The 24,675-nt window shown below is 30.5% G+C and overlaps 1 protein-coding gene across 7 annotated transcripts in view; it reads right to left on the bottom strand.

The window, feature by feature from the left end:
• Nucleotides 1-11,665: 11,665 nt before the first annotated feature.
• The window catches only part of LOC108755186 (nuclear factor 1 X-type), a 316,149-nt gene continuing 303,139 nt past the window's right edge, over nucleotides 11,666-24,675 (bottom strand). For all 7 annotated transcript variants that reach the window (XM_018498052.1, XM_018498050.1, XM_018498056.1 and 4 more), the window contains 2 exons: nucleotides 23,668-23,902; nucleotides 11,666-12,815 (listed from right to left, as the gene is read on the bottom strand). In XM_018498052.1, the coding sequence (XP_018353554.1) occupies nucleotides 12,544-12,815; nucleotides 23,668-23,902 (507 nt within the window). In that variant the 3' untranslated portion in view covers nucleotides 11,666-12,543. The remainder of the gene's footprint in view (nucleotides 12,816-23,667; nucleotides 23,903-24,675) is intronic.

Here is a 24,675-nt window from a genome sequence, read left to right as displayed (position 1 = left end):
TAATTACTCGTACCTTTCAATAACCAACTTTTTTCTCTGCTTATTTCCTTGTTATATGTTACATATAAACTTTTAAATAAAGTACAAGAAGTACAATATATTATAATTCATAAAATCCTTGCCATACATCATAGAAATCATACTCTCACTCGAACGAATGAGTCGTCACACCGGAGACGACGCGCCGCAAAAGTTGAACATGTTCGTTCCTGTTTTATTTCTCCCAAAATTCTTCCAAACAAAAGACTCTCTAGACTCGCAAATTTTCGTATAAGATCTCCTTTGTCACACATTAATAACATTCATTGAAACGCCTACACGTCAGAGATGTTGAGTCATGACAATAAAAAGCGACCGTCATAAATTCGACCGCTATTCATCCCCCGCTGTTCGTACTCTGCCCTCGCGACACAAGAATGCTGCAGTCCCAATCTCCATTCATCATTTTTCAGACCTCCATTTTGTCTGAGGTCCTCTATCACCCATCCTCTCCAATCACCTTATGGGTAGGTATGGAGCGAACCAATCAAATCTTTGGCAAGTATAGGGCGAACCAATCAGAACACATCATTTAATTATCCCCTCCCTTGACTCCTCGACTAATCAGAGCGCGCCCTTTCTCCAGACTAACTCGTCTAGGCCACACCCACGGCGCCGGAGGGAAACGTGGAAGGGATTTGTTTTGACGCCCCATGGCTGCGCATATATTATACTACTGCCATAGATGTATCTGTCCAAAAAGGTTATGTTTCATCCAGTCGTTGTCGTAAACGGAAAAAAAGATGGGAATTGACCATCTTCCATTCCGACACTAATGGCCGATTAATCATCTTCCATTCCGACACTAATGGCTGACTAACTAATAACCGATTCGCGACAACTTCATTCGACAACCGACACCCGATTCCGTCATCCGACTTAGAATGGATCTTACTCTAGTTGCGCCAGTCCGATAGGAATGAAATCTTCATTTTTAGAGAGTAAAAAAATCACTTTAAATAAGAGTAAATTTTCAATCTATTTGGAGAATGAATAATTTCACTCTCCAGAGGGAGTAAAATTTCACTCTAATAAATGGTAAGTCTAGCCTCCGTACATCTAATCTGAAAATTATTAGGTTTATTCGTATTTTGCACAAAATGAACGAATATGGCAGAAGAAAGCTCTATCTCGCGAAATGAGATATTAATCATTAAAGTTGATTTTTTAGATTACTGGTAAAAATTTTTCTTATAATTTTTATACAAATTGAAACATTTTTCAGAAATACTTAGAAATATTCGGAAAGTTTATATCTTCTCTCAGAATTTTTCATACAAATGAATTCTGAAATATTCTAAAATTTCTCATCCTATAATTAAAAAAAAATATTTCAAAACTTTTTAGATTTTATAATATGTTATCAGAAATTATATTTGCAAAAAATGTTAGAAATCTTACAATATTTCATAATTAACATATACGAAAAATTATGAGAAAAGATGTAGATTTCCTGAGAAGTGTTCCAATTCGTAAAAAATGTGAGAGAGTTGTAAAATTATATAGAAATTCTGAAAAATTATATGAAAAATTCTGAGAAAAATTTTCAGAAAAGATAAAAAAATTCACTCCTAAAGGAGTAAAATGAAGTTTACTCCTTGCCAGGCTGACGTATTTTTCTTGAAGTGAAATTTTACTCTCACAAATTTAAAGTGTATAACTCGAAATATTTTAAGTTAATGAAATGCTGTTTAAACGAATAAAAATCACTGTTAGAAATGTAACTATGAGTTTTCTTTATCTGTAAAGAAAGCTCATGATTATGAACAAAATTAAAAGTGAATGATTTAAATGAGAATTAAGTTATGGGGTAATTACTTAAATGTAATGAACGTGTACTAAATTACTCTCTTTCATATTTCGTCAATTTATGTTTTATCATACCTTTATGTGTTCTTATAGCTTAAACCCTTGATTATGGACTATAAATAAATAAAATACGCAAATTATATTATACCTTTATGTGTTCTTATAGCTTAAACACTTGATTATGACTATAAATAAATAAAATACGCAAGTTTATATTGCACTACATTATTTAATTGTTACATCTTTTCCCATAGAAGGTGGCATCTTATCCGTATACAAGAGGAAGATGCTACTTTTGCAAGATATGATATATCAATTTTTTCCAATAATACGGAATATTAAATATTAAATTTTAGTAATATATAAATAAAAAAAGATCTCTAAAATATAAATAATATTTTTTTGTAACTTAATTCAATATTATTAAGAAATTGTTTAAGAATAAAGCATATATTTAAAAAATAATGCTCATACTCTAGAAAGTTTAATATAGTCAATTCAAATGTTTAACTATCCATGAGACAGGAATTTCCGTTGTTCGATGTAGTTAGAGTGTAGGATTATTTTTTTGAATTGGGGAATTCTAGGAAGTCCTATGGAAAGAATTCGATGAAAAGATTTTAACTAATTGTAAGTAAGAATAAATGAGGACTAATCTAATAACTCATAGCAAATATTACCATAACAAAATAACACATGTTACAAAAACATTTGCACATGACATTGCTGTGACATCACATTATGATAAAGCGGATATTCGCATGTAACCATTGTTGTGATGTAACTGTTATATTTTTTTGCTATGGGAGTATATACTCATTATCTCCTCACATTATGCATGTGTCTGAGGGTTAACTCCAAAAAATACTATAACGTTTGAAGAACGAACTTAAATTTGTGGATCATCATCTTCATAACTGTAATCTTTTCAAGCGATTTATTATAACAGTAGTAAGTATTGATAATCGTATATAATTATATTGTATATGGAATATATTGTAGTATGTCCATACATCTTTTTACTTTCGTAAAATTACTTTTTAGTGTACTAAAAATAATAATAATATTGAGAAAACATAAAAAATAGTTAATAAAATAATTTTCGCATTGTTTGTTTTAGAAAAAATCAAATTTGGAAAAATGCAAAAAAATTTACTCATACATAAGTATATGTATAATTTTACATGCAATTATATATGAGCAATTCTTTTACATTTCTCCAAACTTAGTTTTTTTTAAAACAAATATTGCGAAAATTTTTTTTTAACTATTTTTGATATTCTCTCATTACTATTATTATTATTTTTAATATACTTAAAAGTAATTTTACAAATGGAAGAAAGATGTATGAACATATATGGACATACCTCATACATAATTATATATGTTTATGAATGTTTATATATGTTTATGTATATTTATACATATTTTTATATATTTATGCATGAAAAATTTTTTACCGGAATGGTATTTCGAAAATTTATAAAGCTATAAGATACCATTACTAGAAACACTGAAGAAAAAGAATCAACATGTTAAATTTAAATCTCATTTAGATTTAATAAATCGAGTATTACATCATTACAAATTTTTTATTATTGATTATAAAGGATATTATTATATCTAAATTATAATAATAATACATAAATAATAATAAATAACCAAAAATTATTTCTGTTGTGATTTTTAATCAATTGCAAATTATTAATTACTTAAATATATAAGGGACATTATTCAAGATAAAGACAAACTCTTCTTCCTTTTCACGCATATTAGGAGAAAAAAAGATTTTGCGATGTACATGTTTTTAACTACCCTTTTCTTAAATTATGTATAATCCCTTAAAATGTATATTGTAACATTTTCTTAAACTTGTGTGTGTTTATTAAAATTAATTATATATTACCATTATTAAAAAATGGGTACCACAGTAATCTATCAAGTTATACTTCTCATGCACACAAATGCTATTTTTGAATCGTACACTTTTTACACATGTTTATAATGTATTTCATTCGCTTAAAATAAACTTTTGGTATTTATTCTTTTCATTATTAATATAATCTTAAAATATCTTAATAAATAATAATCATATTTTATATTAATACTGGCACTGCAATTTTGATTATAATTGCTCAAAAGATGAGCAACAGATAAAGAAATAACATCATAAATTATAATAACAATGCAATACAAATAATAACAAATATTATTATACACATGGTGAAAGCATTGACGATTCATACAATAATAAATATAGTATTCACTCTATTAGCAGTAGTGTTAGTAGTATAGTAGAAATAATACTATTATCATTATTAATTTTGCAGTTGCAGTAATAGTAATAATAACGGCGGTCATTATGGTAATAGTAATAATTATGATACTAATAGCAGTTGCTCTAACAGTAGTAAAAATATAAGTATGAAAATAATAATAGCATTAATATAACAATGGTAACAGTATTACAGAAATATTAACAATGTAGTAATTTTACAGCAGCAGTAGGAACGGTAATAGTATCTCAAGCAGTAAAAATAATAGCAATAAAAATAATAGGACAAAAAAATAAATGGGGAGTAACAGAATGAACAAATAATATGATGGTAAGAATAACATTAATAGTAATAATAGCACTATTAATAGTAATATCAGTGGTAATAATAATAATGTTAATGGCAGCAGTGGACAATGTTAGTAACGATAGTGATGAGAATTAAGTGACGATAATTAATAATAATAAATATTAAAAAATAGTAAGCAGGTATGTAAATGATAATAAGTAGTAAGTAGTCAGTAACTAGTAGTAATACTTGATGATAGTGATAGAAATAGTATTTTTAATATTGATAGTAAAAATAATAGTTGTAATAGTAATATTAGCAGTAGTAATAGAAGTAGTAGTAGTTGTAGTAATAAGTAGTAGTGGTAGTAGTAGTAGTAGTACCAGTAGTAGTAGTAGTAGTAGTAGTAGTAATAGTAGTAGTAATAGTAGTAATAGTAGTAGTACCAGTAGTAGTAGTAGTAATAGTAGTAGTAGTAGTAGTAGTAGTAGTAGTAGTAGTAGTAGTAGTAGTAGTAGTAGTAGTAGTAGTAGTAGTAGTAGTAGTAGTAATAGTAGTAATAGTAGTAGTAATAGTGTAATAACAGTAGCAGCAGCAATAGTAGTGGTGGTAACAGTAGTAGCAGTAGTAACAATAGTGGTAGTAGTAATAATAGCAGTGGTAGTAGTAGAAGTAGTAGTAGTAGAAACAGTAGTAGAAGCAGCAGCAGTTGAGTAGTAGAAGTAGTAGTAGTAGTAATATTAGTAGTAGTAGTAGTAATAGTAGTAGTGATAGTAGTAGTAGTAATAGTAGTAGTAGTAATAGTAGTAGTAGTACTAGTAGTAGTAGTAGTAGTACTACTACTAGTAGTAGTAGTAGTAGTAGTAATAGTAGTAGTAGTAGTAGTAATAGTAGTAGCAGCAGCAGTAGTAGTAGTAGTAGTAGTAGTAGTAGTAGTAGCAGCAGCAGCAGTAGTAGCAGTAGTAGTAGTAGTAGTAGTAGTAGTAGTAGTAGTAGTAGTAGTAGTAGTAGTAGTAGTAGTAGTAGTAGTAGTAGTAGTAATAGTAGTAGTAGTAGTAGCAGCAGCAGCAGCAGCAGCAGCAGCAGTAATAGTAGTCGTGGTGGTGGTGGTGGTGGTGGTGTTGGTGGTGGTAATATTTACAGTAACAATTGTAATAGTCTTAAGTAGTAGTTGTAGTAGTAATAATATTCAAATTAATTGTAATAACATGGATAATGTTGTAATTGTAGTAGCAAAATTAATGGATTAAGGAATAGTAATAGTAACAGTATCAGCAATCGTTACAATAACAATAGCAATGTAATCACCTACTACCACTAGGTAGGTCCACAATCTAGTGAATTAGTGTTGATACTTTGGAAGGGGGGGGGGTGTTATAGTAGCATTTTAATTCCAATTGTAATATTAATATCGAACAATAATATGTTATAATCGTTAAATATTTAGTTATTTGAAAAATGTTTTGTATTTATTGCAAGTGATTACAATATATACAAAATAACTTTAGTAATTCGATTTAATTTTAAATCTATTAGTCCGTATATGCATATTGTTTTCAAGTTGTTGGATAATATACTTCTTTTTATAAACATATAAAATTTTTTGAAGTCTTTTTTTTTGTGCAATATACTTATTATTTTGTAACGTTTCTAGCATATTGTGTAGAGTTTTAAAAATACGTTCATGTATCTTCAGAATGTTAAACACTTTTTTATTTTGAAAAATGGGGTTGAGAGCTTTTGTTCTTCCTTTCAATAAATTACTCTTTTTGTCTCAATAAACAATATTCAGATGCAGTATATTTATATTAATGATATTACGCACTGTTTGTGCAATTTAAAGATTAAACGTGAAAAGAACACTTGTAAAAGATTTATAAAATAATATTAATTTAATTTAAGCAGTTTTACAAGAAACAAATAATTGATTAACAATTATATCAAATTATAATAGTTTTTTCAAATTATATATTAAGTAAGTACCATATATCATGAAAGAAAATATCGGTTTCGTTAATTAGATCAGACTTGTTTAACACCTTACGCATGAATAAAACTTTTCCATATTGTCTTGTTGAGCGAGATAAGAAAAAAATAAAACAAAATAGACGCTACGTTTAATCAATTAGAGTTTTAACCTTATTTGTTTTTTTTTAATTTTTTCTCTATCTCGCTTAGGTCCGGTTACACCAACGTTACTCTAATTTTAAGCGAGGCTTAAAACTCTTTTCATTCCTGTCCCTTTTCGATTTTAAGATGAGATAGAGAGAGTTTAAAGTTTCGCTTAAAATCAAAGTAACATTGGTGCAATCGGGTCTTATTCTGTTGAATTGTCTGACTCTTAAACAAAGTTTTAAACGAGCCTGCAATAAATCACACGGAAAAATTTGTACGCATCATAATCATATGTCTTTATAAAATTTGTAGGCTAAATTCACACTTCACATAGTATAAGATCTCTTAATACTATTCTTTACATTTTGTTTTATAGTTTCTGTTTTATACTTACACACATTATAAATAAATATTATAATCAAATAATTAATTTCGATGCAACACTTTTTGTTCCTATGTAAGTGTTTTTAGATATGACCCCAGAAATAATGTGAATGTAAATTCGGAAAATATAACTATGTGAAAGTATAACTATATAATAGTATAATACCAGCGTTGAATAAGTTAACTTTTTTTTCAACTAAGTTAAGTTAATGTTAACAGTTTTGAAAATTTAATTTAATTAAAATACAAATTAATCTATTATGAAATTAATTGAATTAAAAGTTAAGTTAATAAAAAAGTAATTGAAAAATTAAAAGTTAAATTTGAATGAACAACCATAAAAAAAAGAAAGAGAAAAAGTTTGACCATTTTACATAATTTTTCGTATTTTTTTTTCTTATAACATATTTATTAAAGACTCTGGTTATTTTTATTCACAAGTAACGATTATACAATATAAAATTACTAAATTATATATTTATTATTCTCTCGCATTGTGTCTGAGAATTGACTTAAAAAAAAATCAAATTAAAAGTTAATACTGATAAAATGTAAATAAATTAAGTTTAAAAGTTAAGAATCTAAAATGTAACTAAGTTAAGTAAAAATTAATTAACTTTTTAACTTAATTTTTATCTTTTTTTTTTAATTTAGCACTACACAACCCTGTATCCAACGAATCATTTGAAAAAATGTATAAAATAGAAATAAAAACTTATAGTAGAGTCTTCATTACATGTAACAATATACTTTAGTTATGGATCTATTAATTCATTTAATGAAAAGGAGAAGACAAACCAATTAAACATTTAGCCAATCTGTGATCTTATTTAAATAATTACACCTCTTTAATTTAAGTAACAGATTTTACTTCCTGTAATACAAAGAGTTTCCTTTTTACCCCCTTTTTCACATCTTCTTATCTTCTCTTACTGGGTTTATTTCGACTTGTCTGCTTTACACGTGCGTTCACATACTCGTACTTTCTTCATATATCTTTTTTAACGAAACATTTAAACGAAAATGTATAGAATTTATGGCTATAAGTTTGAAGAGATTTATATCATAACCCTCTCGAAATAAAGCGTTTTATTTTAAATAGAATTTAACTAAAATTATCTTTATTTTCAGCGAGTTTGAATATTCAATCAAATAATCCATAATTTTTAACTATGTATAAATAGTTATAAAAATTAATTATATATACCGCTAGTACGTGGACAGTTTTTTGTACAGCTACATTCGCTTGGCTTACAATCTTGCCTTATAATTTATCTACCATATTTGTATTTTTTAAGAAAAAATTGTGCTACAAATATACAGGGTCCATTTATAACTTGAAAACCTTGAACATTTCACTTATTTTTGATGATACGAAAAAAATGTTTTAGATAAAAGTGGAATGGATTTGAGAATATCTTTTGGTTACGTTATTTTTTTCTAAGTGGAGACGTTATATAGGTATAAAGATCATCTCTCTTTTTAGACAGAATTATTATTTTTTTTACATTATATGGCTCTTCTGATTATTATATATGTAAAAATATCAAGTTAGGGATATCGAAAAGTTAATAGGTTTTGAGTTATTATATACTTTATTCTGGCACGTATCGACATATTAAATTACTCGTAAAGTGTTAATTTTTTGACAATCGTACTTTAATACTTTTATACACAGAATAATAAGCGGAATCAATTGGTATAATGAGAACGATTGTAAAAAATTAATAGTTTACGAAATATTTAATATGTTAATATGTACAAGATAAAGTATAAAATATCTCTCAAAACCTATTAATTTTTCGATATCTCTACCTTAATATTTTTACATAATTAGGAGAATTATATTGTGTAAAAAAATCATATAATTACATCTAAAAAAGTGAAGGTGACCTTCATATCTATATGGCGTCTTTATCTAGAAAAAAACAGCGTGACCAAAATATGTCCCTCTCGAAACCGTTCTAATTTATATGAAACATTTTGTTCGTATCATTAAAAATAATAAGTGAAACGTTCAAAGTTTTCAAGTTAAGTGAACTACCCAATAAAAAGTTTTTCATGCATGAATATGTATAAATATGTATAACATAAACACACGTATAAATATTCATAAATATATATGTATAATTATACACAAAATATCTCCATACATGATTATGCATTCCTTTTTTTTTGTAAAATTACTCTTTAGTGTAATAATAATGATACGAAAAAATAAAAAATAATTAAAAGAATAATTTTCACATTGTGTTGTAGAAAAAATTAAGTTTAGAGAAATGTAAAAATTGTTCATATTAAAAATCATTCACGATTATGTATAATTTTATATATAATTATTAGAACCCGGACTATCCATCGACCGACGTACCGATTCCAATCAATCGTAGCGTGTTCCTCATGATTCTCCCCACTGCTACTCGCCCAAAGTCCGAGCGACAGCACTAAGGTGATGAAGGATGAGATATAGTGGAGAGAGATAACTATGGTTGATGCAATCTCAGGACTTTTATCCAGATTTTAATAGTTATATACGAACAATTTTTTTCTAAATTTGATTTTTTCAAAAACAGATAGCGCGAAAATTATCCTTTTAATAATTTTGTTTTCACATTATTGTTATTTCTATTACACTAAAAAAGAAGTTTACAAAAGAAAGAAGGATGTATGAACATGTATGAACATATTTTATATATAATTATGTTTGTTTATAAATATTTATACATGTTTACATATATTTATACATATTTATGCATGAAAAATTTTTTACTAGGTACCCTGTATGTAAAATACACAAAAATAAGTTTTAAGAGATATATTATGATAAATGAAATTTAATACTATATTTATATCTCGTTAAATTAAAAAAAAAAGAACGTTTGTACTGTAGGATTAAATATTTATTTGAAAATAATGTGAAAATTGAAAATAGTTTTTAAAATATGACTTTTCTTTTAAATTTATGCTTCTTTTCTTTTTATATTTCGTTCGATCTTCTGAATAAATTGAATTTTAAAAACATTAATAAAACTAAAGAAAATACATTAAAGGAGAAAATTCTAAAGTGCATGGCTGTTTGTTTAAACAAATTATTATAATAATAAGATATTAAATATGATAGAAAATTAATCTTGTTATAAAGATAATATACATATATATATAAGACTGATAACATATTGTTTACACGTAAATCAAGTGCTTTTATCATTTACATTCTTTTGATTACAAATGATGAAGAAAACAAGTTTAAGTCTTTCTTGTCACTTGTATGCAAAAAAGGAAAAGTTAGGGATATTATTTCTAAAATATTTCTGAAATGTATTAATTTATGAGTATACTAGAGACCTTTGTTTGTCATATTTATAACATAAATAACAAAAACTTTTTTAGTTATTTATCGAGTATTTCTCTATAAAATAAATAAAATAAGTAATAGCAATATTATATCTTATACATTTCTTTTCCTGATGTACTTTGTCATTGAAATTCATTTTGCTGCTACAAACTTTTGTATAAAATATTTTCGTTTTCAAAGCAATATTGCTATGCTTCTTATCTTCGATATATATCGATATCGTTCATAACATATTTAAAAATAATTAAGCGCTTAATATCTAATATATATAAACGATACATATTTATTTTATTAGCATCCATTGATGACTAGTTATCATTAGCTCTCTTCCTGCTTAATATTAATACCAGCCTTAATTACACGACGATATTATGTTTATTATTGAATATCTCGCGTTCATAAATCAACATTACATTCGACAGATCTCTAAAATGGAATAATTGATCTTCGCCAACGGATTATTTTTTTCTCGCGTTAATTCCATTCTTAATTTAATAATAATGCTATTCAAAAAGTAACACGCGTGCTGTTTTATTGACACGAAAAACTCTATACACTATATAACTCGATTATTCAATAGATGAATCGTAATTCGTTGTCAATAAATTATTCATACATATCCTCTTACGACACTCGCGATAACAAAATTTATTTGTTCAAACTGTATCCGTATTTTATTCGTATTGTATATTAATAATATTAATGAGTATTTATTCAGAAAATAGTTGCCAATATTATTAATATAAAATATACAATAAATTTTATACAAACATACAGGAACTTGTATATATACGTTTAAAAAATATAACGCAAAGAATTAAACTAAACGTAAAATATTAATTTTTGTAAGAGAAATAAAACTTTAATATACACATGCCAGAATCATGCCAAAAATCGTTAAGCTACTGTTTTGTATTCTAGTGTTAATTCAACATGAAAATATATGAATGAGATTTCTTAAAGTTTTCAGATAATGTTAAGAAGATGAGAATATTCAGCGCTCGCGGGAACCTGATAAGTACGATAGATACAAGTTATTCCTGTTTTTACATGATACAAAAATTCTAACTTTTCACTCTTTTTCTGAAAGGTTATTAAATATAAAACGGTATTATAATTTCATTCTTAATAGGAAAAAATGTGTTTGCGCATTATGATAATATTATTATAAAAATATTACTATAAAATAACAAACATATTTTTATTCTAATACAGCATTGAAAGATTACCATACCTACTGCAATACGCTACAATTATGATTGCGAGTGTGAAAGAATTGTTAATAACATAAATAAAAGAAGTTGGCCACTCTCACTTGTATACCTTAAGCTACAGAAAACTACGAAAAAGAGAAAGAGAAAAGGAAAGGGGGACAAGGTAAAAGACAAGAAATGAAAAAAAAAACCAATTTAGTCTATTATTCATAATTCATGGACCGCATATCGATTGATACAAGCTTTATGTAGTTGACTACAAATCAAACGATGTTTTACAATAGTCCATAATCAGTAAAGCAATATGCCATAATACTCCATTATCATGTCCAATTGTTTATACAATATTGAAAATTTAAAAATTTATCGTTTTATCTAAATATGTTTATAGCTTAAACAATATATTGTTGTAGCTACTATATGTAAACAAGTTTCTGTTCTCAAACAGAATAAGGCATGCACGGCGACGTTAACTTATGGCTGCATTAAAGGCTATATGGTACACAAAAACATTTAAGCAGTAAGCAAATGAGCTAATCACAGTAGAGATCATTAAACGTAAGTTGTGGCAAATCCAAATATTGATTTGCTTACTGTTCATGTCTTACTGTTTCAGTTCTTTGTGTATCATAGCACACTTTAAGCGTCGTAAATTGTATCGCACGATAAACTATACTATACAATATTGGTTAGAATGGATTGCTTCACAATATGAAACTTCATATTATGTATTAATCTATCCTAGTATATATTTTATATTAGATATTAATTTATCCTAATAAATATGAATTAATAGATCTTTTCCTTCTTAGTTGCATTCCTTGAAAAGCATTCTTCTTATTCTCTTACTTCGTAATACATAAATTAATCGAACTTTTAAGCATTCTATTCTTCGTAGTTTAAATTATATAATTGAATACGAGGCATAGTTTCCTGACAATTGCTCTCGAACTCGACTTCGGATGTGACTTCGGCAATTATTATATGTAATACTAATTATCGATTCTAACAAACACGGCGAGTTCGTGAGTTTTTCAAGATTTTCCATTCTTCGACTCCACTGTCACGGAGAAGATTTGGGCCCGCTGCATTTATCTGCTATTACTTGCTGCTGCTGCTGCTGTTGCTGTTGCGAAGATGATTGCTGTTGCTGTACTTGTTGCTGCTGTTGCTGCTGCTGCTGTTGCTGCTGTTGTTGTTGCTGTTGATGCTGCTGCTGCTGCTGTTGGTGATGATGTGATGAATCTGTGTTTACTCCAAGTTCACTGCTTATTAAATTACCACTGCCATTTTTATCTACCACGCCACTCGTATGCACAGGATGAAAATATCGTTCTGAAACAATACATTTTTAACAAATATAATAATATAAGAAAAAAGGTCAAAGGTGAACAAAAACGAAGGGCGTTATTAAAATATTAAGTGAATTCGGAAAATCAATTAAGTAAATTCAGAAAATTCAGAAAATAAGAACCTTCAAAAAATCAAATTTTATTTTTTTTTATATCCTTATAGTAGAACATCTAAAAGATATGATTGTAGGAATACTGGAGATAGTTTGAGATAAATTAAGAGAAAAATAGGCGAAAAGATAAATAGGGATAATTAGTTCCAAGCCTTGCTCCATACTGATATCTTCAGATCATGAGGTACCACGTACTGTCATTAATATGTACAGCTATGTGCAAAAGTATTAGGCTCTTATTTTCTCGCATTGTACGAAAAGTCAAATATTTCAGCAAAAAAAATTTCAGAGAGCCTCTTGACCATGCATTTTGTAAACGCAAGTGTAAAAATAGGGGGCTTTAAATCTGCGGGCTTTGAATCTTTTGTCTACGATATTTTGTTCTTAAGTAAATAAAATTGAAAAATAATAGCTTTGTGATTTGTTCTTACTTGAGAAAAGCACTACAGTGAAATATCAGCAAACAAAATTTAATATGAAAGTATATGAAAGTAGGCTTCCTAAGCTTCAAAATGCTTTTTGAAAAAAATTTGTACGATAATTTTTCGTAAAAATATCATATTTTTTATTATGTGAAATTTTATTATGTACACCTTTTTTACAATTGATGATCGAATAAAGTTATTTAAAAAAATTGAAAAAATTTATACGAATCAAGCATATTATAACAAACATTTTTTCTCTTTTGTCTTTTCTCTGTATGTTTTTTAATTTTAAAATTGAAAAAATTTTAGGAAAAGTAAGTTTCTACACAATAAAATGCGAGAAAATTGTAAATGCCTAATATTTTTGCACATGGTTGTAATTATACACGTTAATTCATAGCCAAAGTCAGACCGGAGATCCTGGCGTTTAATCGCCATCAATATTATATACATCAATATTATACTTTAATATACAATTCTGTAAGCGAATACATTTCAGTATTCCTATTGTTTCCAGTTCCTATTGTTAGTCAAATATCAGCATAATTTCATCTATACATGATAAAATTCGACAAATCTTTCTATAAGACTAATAACATAATTGGTCATTAAATGAAACAATAATTGTAATCACGCGACTAGTAAATTAAAGAATTTATATAACTTATTCCTAAATCATTCTGAAACGTTACAATTGGTGCCCGAACAAAAAAAAGGAAAAATTAAATAAATATAAGGGAAAATAATTACTACAATTATATTACAATTATATATTACAAATGTATATGTTAACGGATATTACAATAGCTAGGAAATTGCAAAAAGAAGATCGCCAATCGAAAGATACCGAGGTTAAATACAAGTTCAAAGCCGAAAAACTCAGTACAAAAAAGTGAAAACATTGGCATAGTAAAGTTAGAGAAAAGGTAACACTGAGCTAGAAACGTTGCGGAGATAGCTACAGGCATTAGAGTATAAAGATACGACATATAACTCAAGTATACATAAGTTATTTGAAAAGTTTTTCATATAAGTTTCAATATAAAAATAACATTACTCGTCAAAACCATTCTGGTATTACAATCGTACATACTTCGAAAGATACCTGAAAATTGTAGCCATCTTGGACGCTTAGTTGTTGTTTGAGTCATTTGCGCCAGTCGATGTCAGTGTTTTTGTAAAAATGGAAAAAATCGAATATTGTGCCGTGATTAAGTTTTTGCATCTAAAAGGCAATATGCCTACGCAAGTTAAAGCCGAGTTGGACACTGTTTACAGAGACTCTGCCCCATCATTTGTTATCGTGAAAAGATGGTCAGCTGAATTTAAACGTGGTTGTATCAGTTGATGATGAGCGTTCGGAACGCCCAAAAACTAACCAAGAACATCGAAAAAGTTCACCAAATGGTACTGGTCCATCGAATCCGACGACCGTCGAATCAAAGTTAGAGAGATAACAGAGACATATCGAAAGTATGCGTTTATCATATACTGACTGAAGAATTAGGTATGCGTAAGCTAACCATATGCTCACTGTGGAGCAAAAACACATTTGAATGAACATTTCCAAGGCTCTGTTGGAGCGGTTTAAGTGAAACGAGTTGAATTTTTTGCGTCGATTAATAACTGTGGATGAAACTTGGATCCATTACTTCACTTCTGAGACGAAGGAACAGTCAAAATAGTGGATTGCGAAGGGTGAACCTGCTCCGAAAAAGGTCAAGATAATTTCATCGGGAAGGTGATGGCGACTGTTTTTTGGGACAGTCATAAAATTGTTCACATCGACTATCTCAAAAAAGGTAAAACAATAACGAGAATGTATTACGTATCAATAATTGACAAGCTGAAGGTAGAAATTGCAAAAAAAAACGGCCGCATTTGAAAAAGAAGAAAGTACTGTTCCATCAAGATAACGCATCGCCTCACGCTTTGACGATCGCCATGACAAAAATTCACGAATTGCGATTCGAATTGATTGACTACCCACATTCACCAGATCTAGCTCCCAGTGACTTTTTTCTGTTTGCTAAACTCAAAGTTTGGCTTGGAGGATAGAGATTTTTATCGAACGAGCAGGTCATTGCATCCGTAGAAGCCTATTTTGCAGAGCAAGACGCTAACTATTATTTGAATGGATTAAAGGGATGGAAGCATCGCTGGGAAAAGTGTATCGATTTAAAAGAAGACTACATTAAAAAATAAAACTGAATTTGACCGAAAAAATACTTGTATTTATGTTAGGCTCAAAACTTTTTAAAACGACCCTCGTATATACATCCTCTATAAGATGAAAAGCTACTGTCAGAGATAATGTTTGAACATATAATTGGCAAATTTATGTAAAATGCCACAATTTCGAAATAAGGTCGAGAATAATCTGCAAGGACTTTTAAATAAATTTAAATGCTATTTTCACATAAAGAATATTCCTAAAAAGGTAATTATCGTTAATAAGGAGAGTATTGCAAGGTAAGATTAAAATTTGGTTTGATGTAAACAAAGAAAATATTTCAACAATCGAAGAATTTGAAGATGTTTAAAGCGGAATAAATTTTCTTCTATTAAACAATCAAATTACAAATTGAATTACGTAATACATAAAAGTGTAAAAGATATAAACAGACAAATGGATCATTAAAAATTTATGTCTTAAAAGTAAAAACAGAAGCAACATATATAATGAAGAATATGAGAAATATGAGATTAATTACATTATAAGTACTATAAACTTAGTTTCCGCGGTTTTTTTGCTTAAAAAACTCCTTTATCTCGATATAAAAAGCAAAAAATACATCAATCAAAGTATTTGACCTCGCTAGCTGTACATTTTTCCCATCTTTGTGGTAATAAGTGGATTCCGCGACGATAGAACGAGTGGTCTTTTGAAGCAATCCACATTTATCGATTCATTTTCGTGTAATTTCCTCGTAATTCTAAAATATATCCACCAAGCCGTGCTACATCGATCGAAACAAGTAATAGTTTGAAGGAGTTAAGTCTGGTGAATACGCTGGGTACGGGAGAACTTCCCACTCGAGCTGCATCAGTGTTTCCTTGGTTTTTGCAACGTGTGGTCGAGCGTTGTCGTGCAAAAGCATAACTTTCCGTCGATTGCTACTACTGGTCTTTTTTCCAACAATGCTTCATTCAGACTTCATTTCAATCGATCCCCCGTGATACTTTCGTTTGATTTGAATAGCTCGTAGTAAACGAACTGAATGATCTTCAAAAAGTTTCAGGTAGTGGTCACTGTTCGTTTAAAAGTTATTAACAAACAAAGTTTAAAAAATAATGTCTTGTCATCTTATATCTGCTATACATATGTTGACAGGCAATTTTCCATGCAAAAGGAAGTCTATCTCCTTCCTTGCCTGCATGGGGCATACGACTTTCCAAGTAAAGCAATTTCAGCGGTCAACCCCATCTCCCTCCCCCACTATCATGGAGCATACGACTTTCTATGTGAAACGAAGTATACTCCACCTCCTCTCTTATTTAGGAGAAAATCAGTCGCCTCTTGGCTGGAGGGGGAAGGGGAGGTAAGGTGGGTCTCGCTTTGCAAGGAAAGTCCTCCTTTCGCATGAAAAATTGAACGTTTCTAAGCAGATGGGAGATAGGCATCTCGTTTTGCATGAAAAATTATGCGCCCCTAGGTGGCAGGGAGGGGGAGGGATAAAGGTACATCTTCCTTCGCGTGAAAAGTCATCCGCCCCTAAGCAAGAAGAAGTGAGGTGGAAATCCTCAACAGTGAGATGATTGGCGGACTAAACGATGTATAGAATCATTATAAGAATGTATAGAAACATTATAAGAATCGTATGTAGAATAAATTGGCAATAAAAATTTATTTATTTGCCTTCTGTTTTAATTATGAACTCACAAGGGGAACACTAGATAACGGTATCGGAGATTTTGATGCTTTTCACAGGCTGTTCTTGAGAAAAAAAAAACGATATGTATTTGGCCCCCATAGTTTCGAAGAAACCGATTTTTTAAATAATTATTGTAATAATTTGAAAAACGTACTGTATAAGAAAATATCAATATCTTTATAAATTTTATTTTATTTCACCAAATGTTAAAGATAAAATTACACCTAGGTGGATGATTCTGAATCTCGGATGATGATTTTGAATGTAGCAAATAGACCGCGCGCCAGTCGAAATATTGCTCACTTCAGTAAGCATTCGACTCACTCGCGCGCGCAGCGATTCTCCGAACTGAAGAAGTATTTCAATAAAATTTATCAGCATGGGAATGATAGAAATATTTATGATAAAATTGCATATGCTAATAGAGTGGAAAATGGATTATTGATGCTGAGCAAGACAAAACAACATCTTTGTTGCTCTCAAAGCATAACTAAAAATTTATGATCGAATTTTATACAAACTACAACTGGCTGGAAAAGTGAAAAGTTCCAAGTTTTCTGAAAGAATAGAGATTATTGGAAAAAAATTACGGAATTTGTAGCAGAAATTATTTGTGATTTTCATTTCGAAGAAGATGAAGAATCACTTTAGGCGGAAGAATGCATTATACAAGAAGGTATTAACAGCACTAATTCTAATATTTTGTCACTTATTTCGTCACCTTGCACAAGGAAAGATTCAGTCAACTTCACGACACGAAACAGGTCGTCACGAACCGACACAGGTCAGTATTCATAGTCGATGTTACATTTAAGACTGTCTTAAGTACAATCTTAAGATGTCGTAAGTCAATCCAAAGACTATATTAGTATCTTACTACACAGCACGAGGAGCTCTCGGGGAACTCCCCGGGAGGTCATAAAATTTTTGTAAGTTTCATTTAAGCTTCAAAAAGAACTTGCACGGAGTTCCTCAGAAACTCTTATGACCGATTTTGTGAATTCTCTGGGAACTTCATTTTGGTTCGCAGGGAGCTTTTTTAAGCTCGCAGGGAGCTCAAAAAATTTTTTGTGTAAACTTTATTTCAACTTAAAAAATTCATTTTTAAGAGTTCTGTGGGAGTTCTATTTAAGTTCTCAAGGAGCTTTTTTTAAGCTCATAGGGAGCTCATAAAATTTTTTGCAAGTTTCATTTCAATTTCAAAGAAAGAATTCGCTTGGAGTTCCCCGGGAACTCTTTTGAGAATTCCCTAAGAGCTTCATTTAAGGTCAAGGAAAACTTGAAAATCGTATTTTGGGAACGCCCTACGAGCATCAGAATAGTTCTCAGGAAGTATTCCCTACTAAAAAAAATTATGTCACAAAGTTATATAACGAAATCATGTAATTAAAACATATAAATCACGTAACGGATTGTTCCAGATCGTAAAATACGTGCCACGTAATAAGGAAATCAAATCTTCGAAAAAGTCCTTTGTTTCTTCCAATTCTTTTGGAACAAATATGGCCGGAAAACAATCTAGGAGATCAATGCCAGATCTGTAATGAGTCTTTAGTCCAGAGCTGGGGTTTAGTTGTACATTTCGGCCGATTTTCAGTTTGATTCCTATCCCTTACTTCACCAACCCACGTGCAGCCTAAATGCCGATCGATAGTCTGTACTCATTAGAAGTTGGCTGCTGGTCCGATTTAGTGATTTTGACCAATTCCGACTCACTTATTATCCTCCAGACTCGTTTTTGATTCACTAACTAGACTACAGACCATTGACTTATTGTAGATTCGGCAAAACTCAAGGATCGAATCGAAAGTGGATTTGAAATATGAGGTCTGTTTTTTATTGTTGCACTTTCTGAACTGGTACACACAATGCAATAAGTTGAAGCAAAACAAATATACTTATATATATTTGTTTCACTTCAATTTATTGTACCGGTTCAGAGTGCAGCAATAAAAAACAGACTTGGTTTAGGATAACATGAAAATTGAAATAATGCGATTCAAGTGCTATTACGGAGATAGTTAGAAGTACGTACATACCACATAATAATGCATATGGAATGCACGTGTATGCACGTTTTATTTTTAGTGCAGAAATTCTAATTTTATTTTATTTGATTAAAAAGTAAATGTATTAATATTTATTGAAAAATACATACATGCAGGCATAGCCATATTTTACACATTACAATTATTATTAAATTATAATTTTTTAACTTCATTAAAAAACTTTGAAATTAAAAAAAAAATAATAAAACGGGACTTGAGCGACAACTTTCTCAGACTATATTCTATGCGTAGAAATACACAAATTTGCAAAATTATAGGAAAATGGGAAGAAAAATATTTATCAAATCCTCTAAGTTGACAGTTTTCTCCGACAGGCGTAATCAAATCTGTTATTCCGTACAACACTTTTCCGAAGCTAAAAATCGAGTCCAACTTTTTCATGACCGGCCGCTTGAGTTTGGTCTCCTTCTTTTTATTCTATGATACTCTCGCGAGATTGCGAAATGATGGCACAGTATTACGGATCTCGAATCACTGAGCGGTTAAGTAGCAATTGAAGATGATTGGTCAGATTTTAAGGTAAGGACCAATCATCATTAATCAATCATCTTCAATTGCTACGAGGGCAAATCAATTAGTTTTTAGAAAAACATAGTAAAATACATTTTTTTTGATTGATTCATTTTTATTTCTCAATATAGTCTCCTTTCAGCTCGATACACTTGATCCAACGATTCTTCAACTTTTTCAAGCCGTCCGAATAATATGATTTGTCCAACCCTTCAAAATAAGCCTCTGTTTCGGCGATGAGCTGCTCTCTGATGAATCTCTTTCCTCCGAACCATTTCTTCAGGTTTGGAAACAGGAAATAGTTGTAGGGGGCTAAATCTGGCGAATATGCTGGATGGGGAAGCAATTCGTAACGGAATTCGTTGAATTTGGCCATCGGTACCGGGTACGTGTGAACCCATGCATTGTCTTGATGGAGGAGCACTTTCTTCTTCGTCAAATGGGGACGTTTTTTTCTTTAAAATATTGTTGAAACGGTCCAATAAGGCTGCGTAATAATCGCCATTGATCGTTTACTTCGACGGAAGGTAATCGATATGAATTATACCGCATGCATCCCAAAAAGCTGTGACCATTACCTTTCCGGCCGATTTCACTTTCAGGTCTTCGCCTTCTTCAGAGCTGATTCACCCGGTGAAATCCATTGTTTTGACTGTTCCTTCGTCTCAGGTGTAAAGTAATGGATCCATATTTCGTCCACAGTAATGAATCGACGCAGAAATTCATCTGGATTACATTGAAACATCTCCAAACATTGTTTTGAAATCGTCACACGGTCGTGCTTATGGTCCACAGTGAGCAAACCGGCACCCATCTTGCCGATAGCTTTTTCATACCCAATTGTTCGTGCAAAATTAAAATCACTGTGCCATGTGATATGCCTGTGGCCTCAACAAGCTCGCGCACTTTCACTCGTCGATCAGTCAAAATAATATCGTGGACTTCATCGATGATTTCTGGCGTAGCAGCCTCAATTGGACGTCCCGAACGAGGTGCATCACATATGGATGTACGATCACGTGTAAATTCATCCACCCAATTGTATACAGTCGCAAACGCTGGTATAGATGTGCTACGAACATTATCCAACTTGGCTTTGATTTCTTTCGGCGTTAAATCTTTCATATATAGATGTTTGATCACTGTACGAAACTTGTTTTTTTTTTCATTTTGCAAAAAATACAAATGTTGTTCGCTTTAATCATCTACAGAAATGAAACCACATGAATTCCGCTCAAAATTTGAAAGTAATCAGCTGAAAGATGCTACTTGTCCAAAAGTAATGTGACATGACACTGCGAGTGCTCTCTGACAGATTTTCTAAGAACTTATTGACTTGCCCTCATACTTGGCCACTCAGTAAGCAGTTGTGCATCTGGATGCATCCATTGGAAAGAAAACTTTCCGCAATTGCAAAATAAACATTCTACTGAACGCGGCCAATGATCAATGTTAAAAATTTAATTTTTATTCTATAAAAATCTTATAACTATTTTAGCTCACCAAAATGAACTCCCTGGAAGCTTTTTTAATCGAATCTTGCTTCGATAATCTAAGCTTCCCAAGAGCTCAACATTATGAACTCCCTGGTAGTTTGTTTTTTGCCAAATTTTATAATTTCCCTTAGAGCTCAGCAAAATGAACTCCCTGGGAACTTAAACGGAGTTTTGTGCTGTGGGAATTAATACAATATTTAAGAAATTTTTTAAATAAAAATGGACTGTGAATACCGTTCCATAGTTTTATAGTTGCTAGCTTCTTCCATATGAACAGTCCATAGACGAGAGGGCAGAGATTTAAAAAGAGATTTACACTGTTCTGTACACACTATATTATCCCTTCCGCTATGGTTCATTATCCAGCGTTTATATACTGAGTTTATAAAACAAAAATAAAAAGCTGAAGACTGATATAAACAAAGCAGTAATTGTGTCTAGTAGTAGGTGTTTAATCTTGCAAGAAATAGCGTTGCAATATGTTAGATAAGGACAGATGCATTGAATGAGACAGAATGATAATGTCAGAAATAAATTAAAGATGTCACTATTATTGACTTTTTTTATTTCGAATTAAAAAATCTGTACTACATCGATCGACATTGATCAAGTTCGGTCATCACTCTAGCATCCCCTTAAAATGTCTTTATTTAAAAAACAATCAGTTATCTTAAATTTAATAAATAAACTAATCATAGAGTATTACAGTAAGTCAAGTAAGAGCGTGGTCGAGTTAATTTATAAAAAAATATATTAAATAAAATTTTTATATGCATATATGTATAGTACTCGATCAAATCAAAGATGCAATTACATTAGTAATGCGACCAGTCACCATCGGCATCGATAATTGCCTGGCATCTTCGAGGCATGCTTTCGACCAAATTAACAGCATATTCTAACGATAAGGTTCTTCAAATCCGTCGAATCTCGCGAGATAGCTGCTTTAAAATATAAGTGCGTTTTTCACGAAGCTTGTGCTTAATGTATGCCCACACATTTTCAATAGGATTTGCGTCGGACGACTGCGACGGCCAATCCAGTGTAACTATGCCAGATTGCTGTTTCCACCCGGTACAGAGCTTGCTGCGGTGTTTGTCCTCCTGTAGAATCCAATCCTCCTCATTTTTGTCGATGAACCAACGTTCGGCAGACGCAACAAAGCCTTTTTGTAGATTTCGAGCATTTTCTCGGGGTTCAGGTTGCAAGTAAACAAGTACAAAATGCCGAAACCCTGCTTTGAAAAGCAGCCCCAAAGATGCACCTTTACTCCATGTTTAATGGTCCGTTTGACAATTTTATTTCTGGAAGTTGAGGTTACAGGCTCGTTTGAGGTTATAACGTGCCCATATGGAACATTTGTCAGTAAAAATTACGTTGCTAAAGTCTCGATCAATGTTCTCGCGTGCCCAAGCGAGTCGCTTCGTCACATGTTTTTCATTCAACAGAGATTTCTTCACTGCTGCACCATTTCATGTTATTAGCCTTAAAATAGGTGCGAATAGTTTCATACGATATATCTAAATCTTTCTGTTTCAATTTTGCTTGTCCTTGACGCAGTGTTAAGCCAGGATTCCGTGAAAACAGATTCACTATTTTTTTATAGTCTTTTTTGTCCACTTTGCATATTGAGCCATGTTCCGGTAAATCATTGACATTTTTTGCCACATTATATCGCTGCACCCATTTTTGTACAAATGATTTCGACTTTTTCATATATTTAGCAGTCGCTAATTGTGACATTTTTGGACCTTTCGAGTGAGTGCAGAGGAACACAGCTTCATAGCGTGATGCGTATTTGGTACTCATGGCGCTTAATGTGATTCTCTTAAGAAAGTTCAATGACAACTGAATCTTCCTTGATAGTGCATCAAGGACAATGGTGCCCTCTATGGATTTCATGATTTAGGGCGATATCTTTTATTAGCTTTGAGTAAGGCCGACCACGCTCTTACTTGACTTACTGTAACATCTTAAGATTAAAATAGTCTTGAAATTAGAATAAATTATAAATACTAAAGATTCAAAATTAAATAAACGAAAATTATGTCATAAATAAATACAAAAATAATGGTTAAAGTAAAAGTGCAAAATTCGTTACTGTTACAAAAAAATATGTAACTACGTTACTGTTACATAAAAAAAAATAATAACACAGTTATCAGTAAATTATCAAAAAAGTAACTTGTAACTGTAACTTCGTTACAAGTAATTACTTTCGTTCTTTAGTAATCAATTACGAGCAAACCATTATATTATTAAGCTTTAAATATATCTTTTTTTAAACAAAAAAAAGAAACATAATATTGCTATTCAATGCTGATTAAGACACAAAATTTAGCTTCACCTTCCTCTATAGTGGCTGATGGCTCACTGCTTGTTCCAGTGATGATCGGTGCAATCATGTTATAATCGTCTTCCAAATTGATGAATGGCGCAGTATTCCAACGTGGTGGGATATTAGAGACCGACCTTTGTGTTGCTACCGGTCTCGTTACCGAAACAGGAGACGAGAATAGAGACAAGTTAGTCGGCGAAATTACTCCAGACATCGAACTAATGGTCGGATACGTGAAGATTTGCTGTAAAAAAAGAGATTACAATTAATATGAACATGATAAAATGCATACTGTGGGCGCGTTCCCGTAAGGATACGCAAAATGTATTATTTTATCTTTTTTATTCGATAATTATCAAGGATAAAATTATTTCATGCATGAAAAGGAATTCATCATATAATCAAAAAGTATCGAGATTGGCTCATTTAAATTAAGTGTTTTGAACATATCAAAGAAACATTTAGTTTTTTACATTAATAGGACTGTTTTTAACCTATGCTTAAAATTTCACGTCATTATCCACATGTAATATTACAGTAATATTTCGCAATATTATTTCCCATATTGCAATATTACAATGCAATATACCAAAAATGTTACATAAATATTATTGAGATATCATAGTAATATTACAATATCCGCGAAAATAAATTACATAAATATTATTGTAATATTATATAATATTTCCATGATATTTATACAATGTTCATTGCGAATAGTTAAATTATATCGATAAAGGACCCTACATAAATTATATGAAAAAGTACTTTCGGACGAATTGGTTGAATTTTTGATATGTCATAGTTCTCGTCATTCTGAACTAATGAGCACAACTTGATTCTATAGCTAGTTTCAAAGATATAAGCGGTCAAAGTTTCCTCCGTCGAAAATCCGACTACATATGCATCAATATCGATTCTTTAGGGTTTTGTTTCTAATATATATGAATTAAATAGTTATAATCATAATAATTACAATAAATATAATAATTATTATAATACACACACACACACACA

Source organism: Trachymyrmex septentrionalis, unplaced genomic scaffold (genome assembly GCF_001594115.1).
Source record: "Trachymyrmex septentrionalis isolate Tsep2-gDNA-1 unplaced genomic scaffold, Tsep1.0 scaffold86, whole genome shotgun sequence".
In the NCBI taxonomy this organism is placed as follows: domain Eukaryota; kingdom Metazoa; phylum Arthropoda; class Insecta; order Hymenoptera; family Formicidae; genus Trachymyrmex; species Trachymyrmex septentrionalis.
Note: the sequence above shows the minus strand (reverse complement) of the source record. Positions and strands in the feature narration are given on the sequence as shown.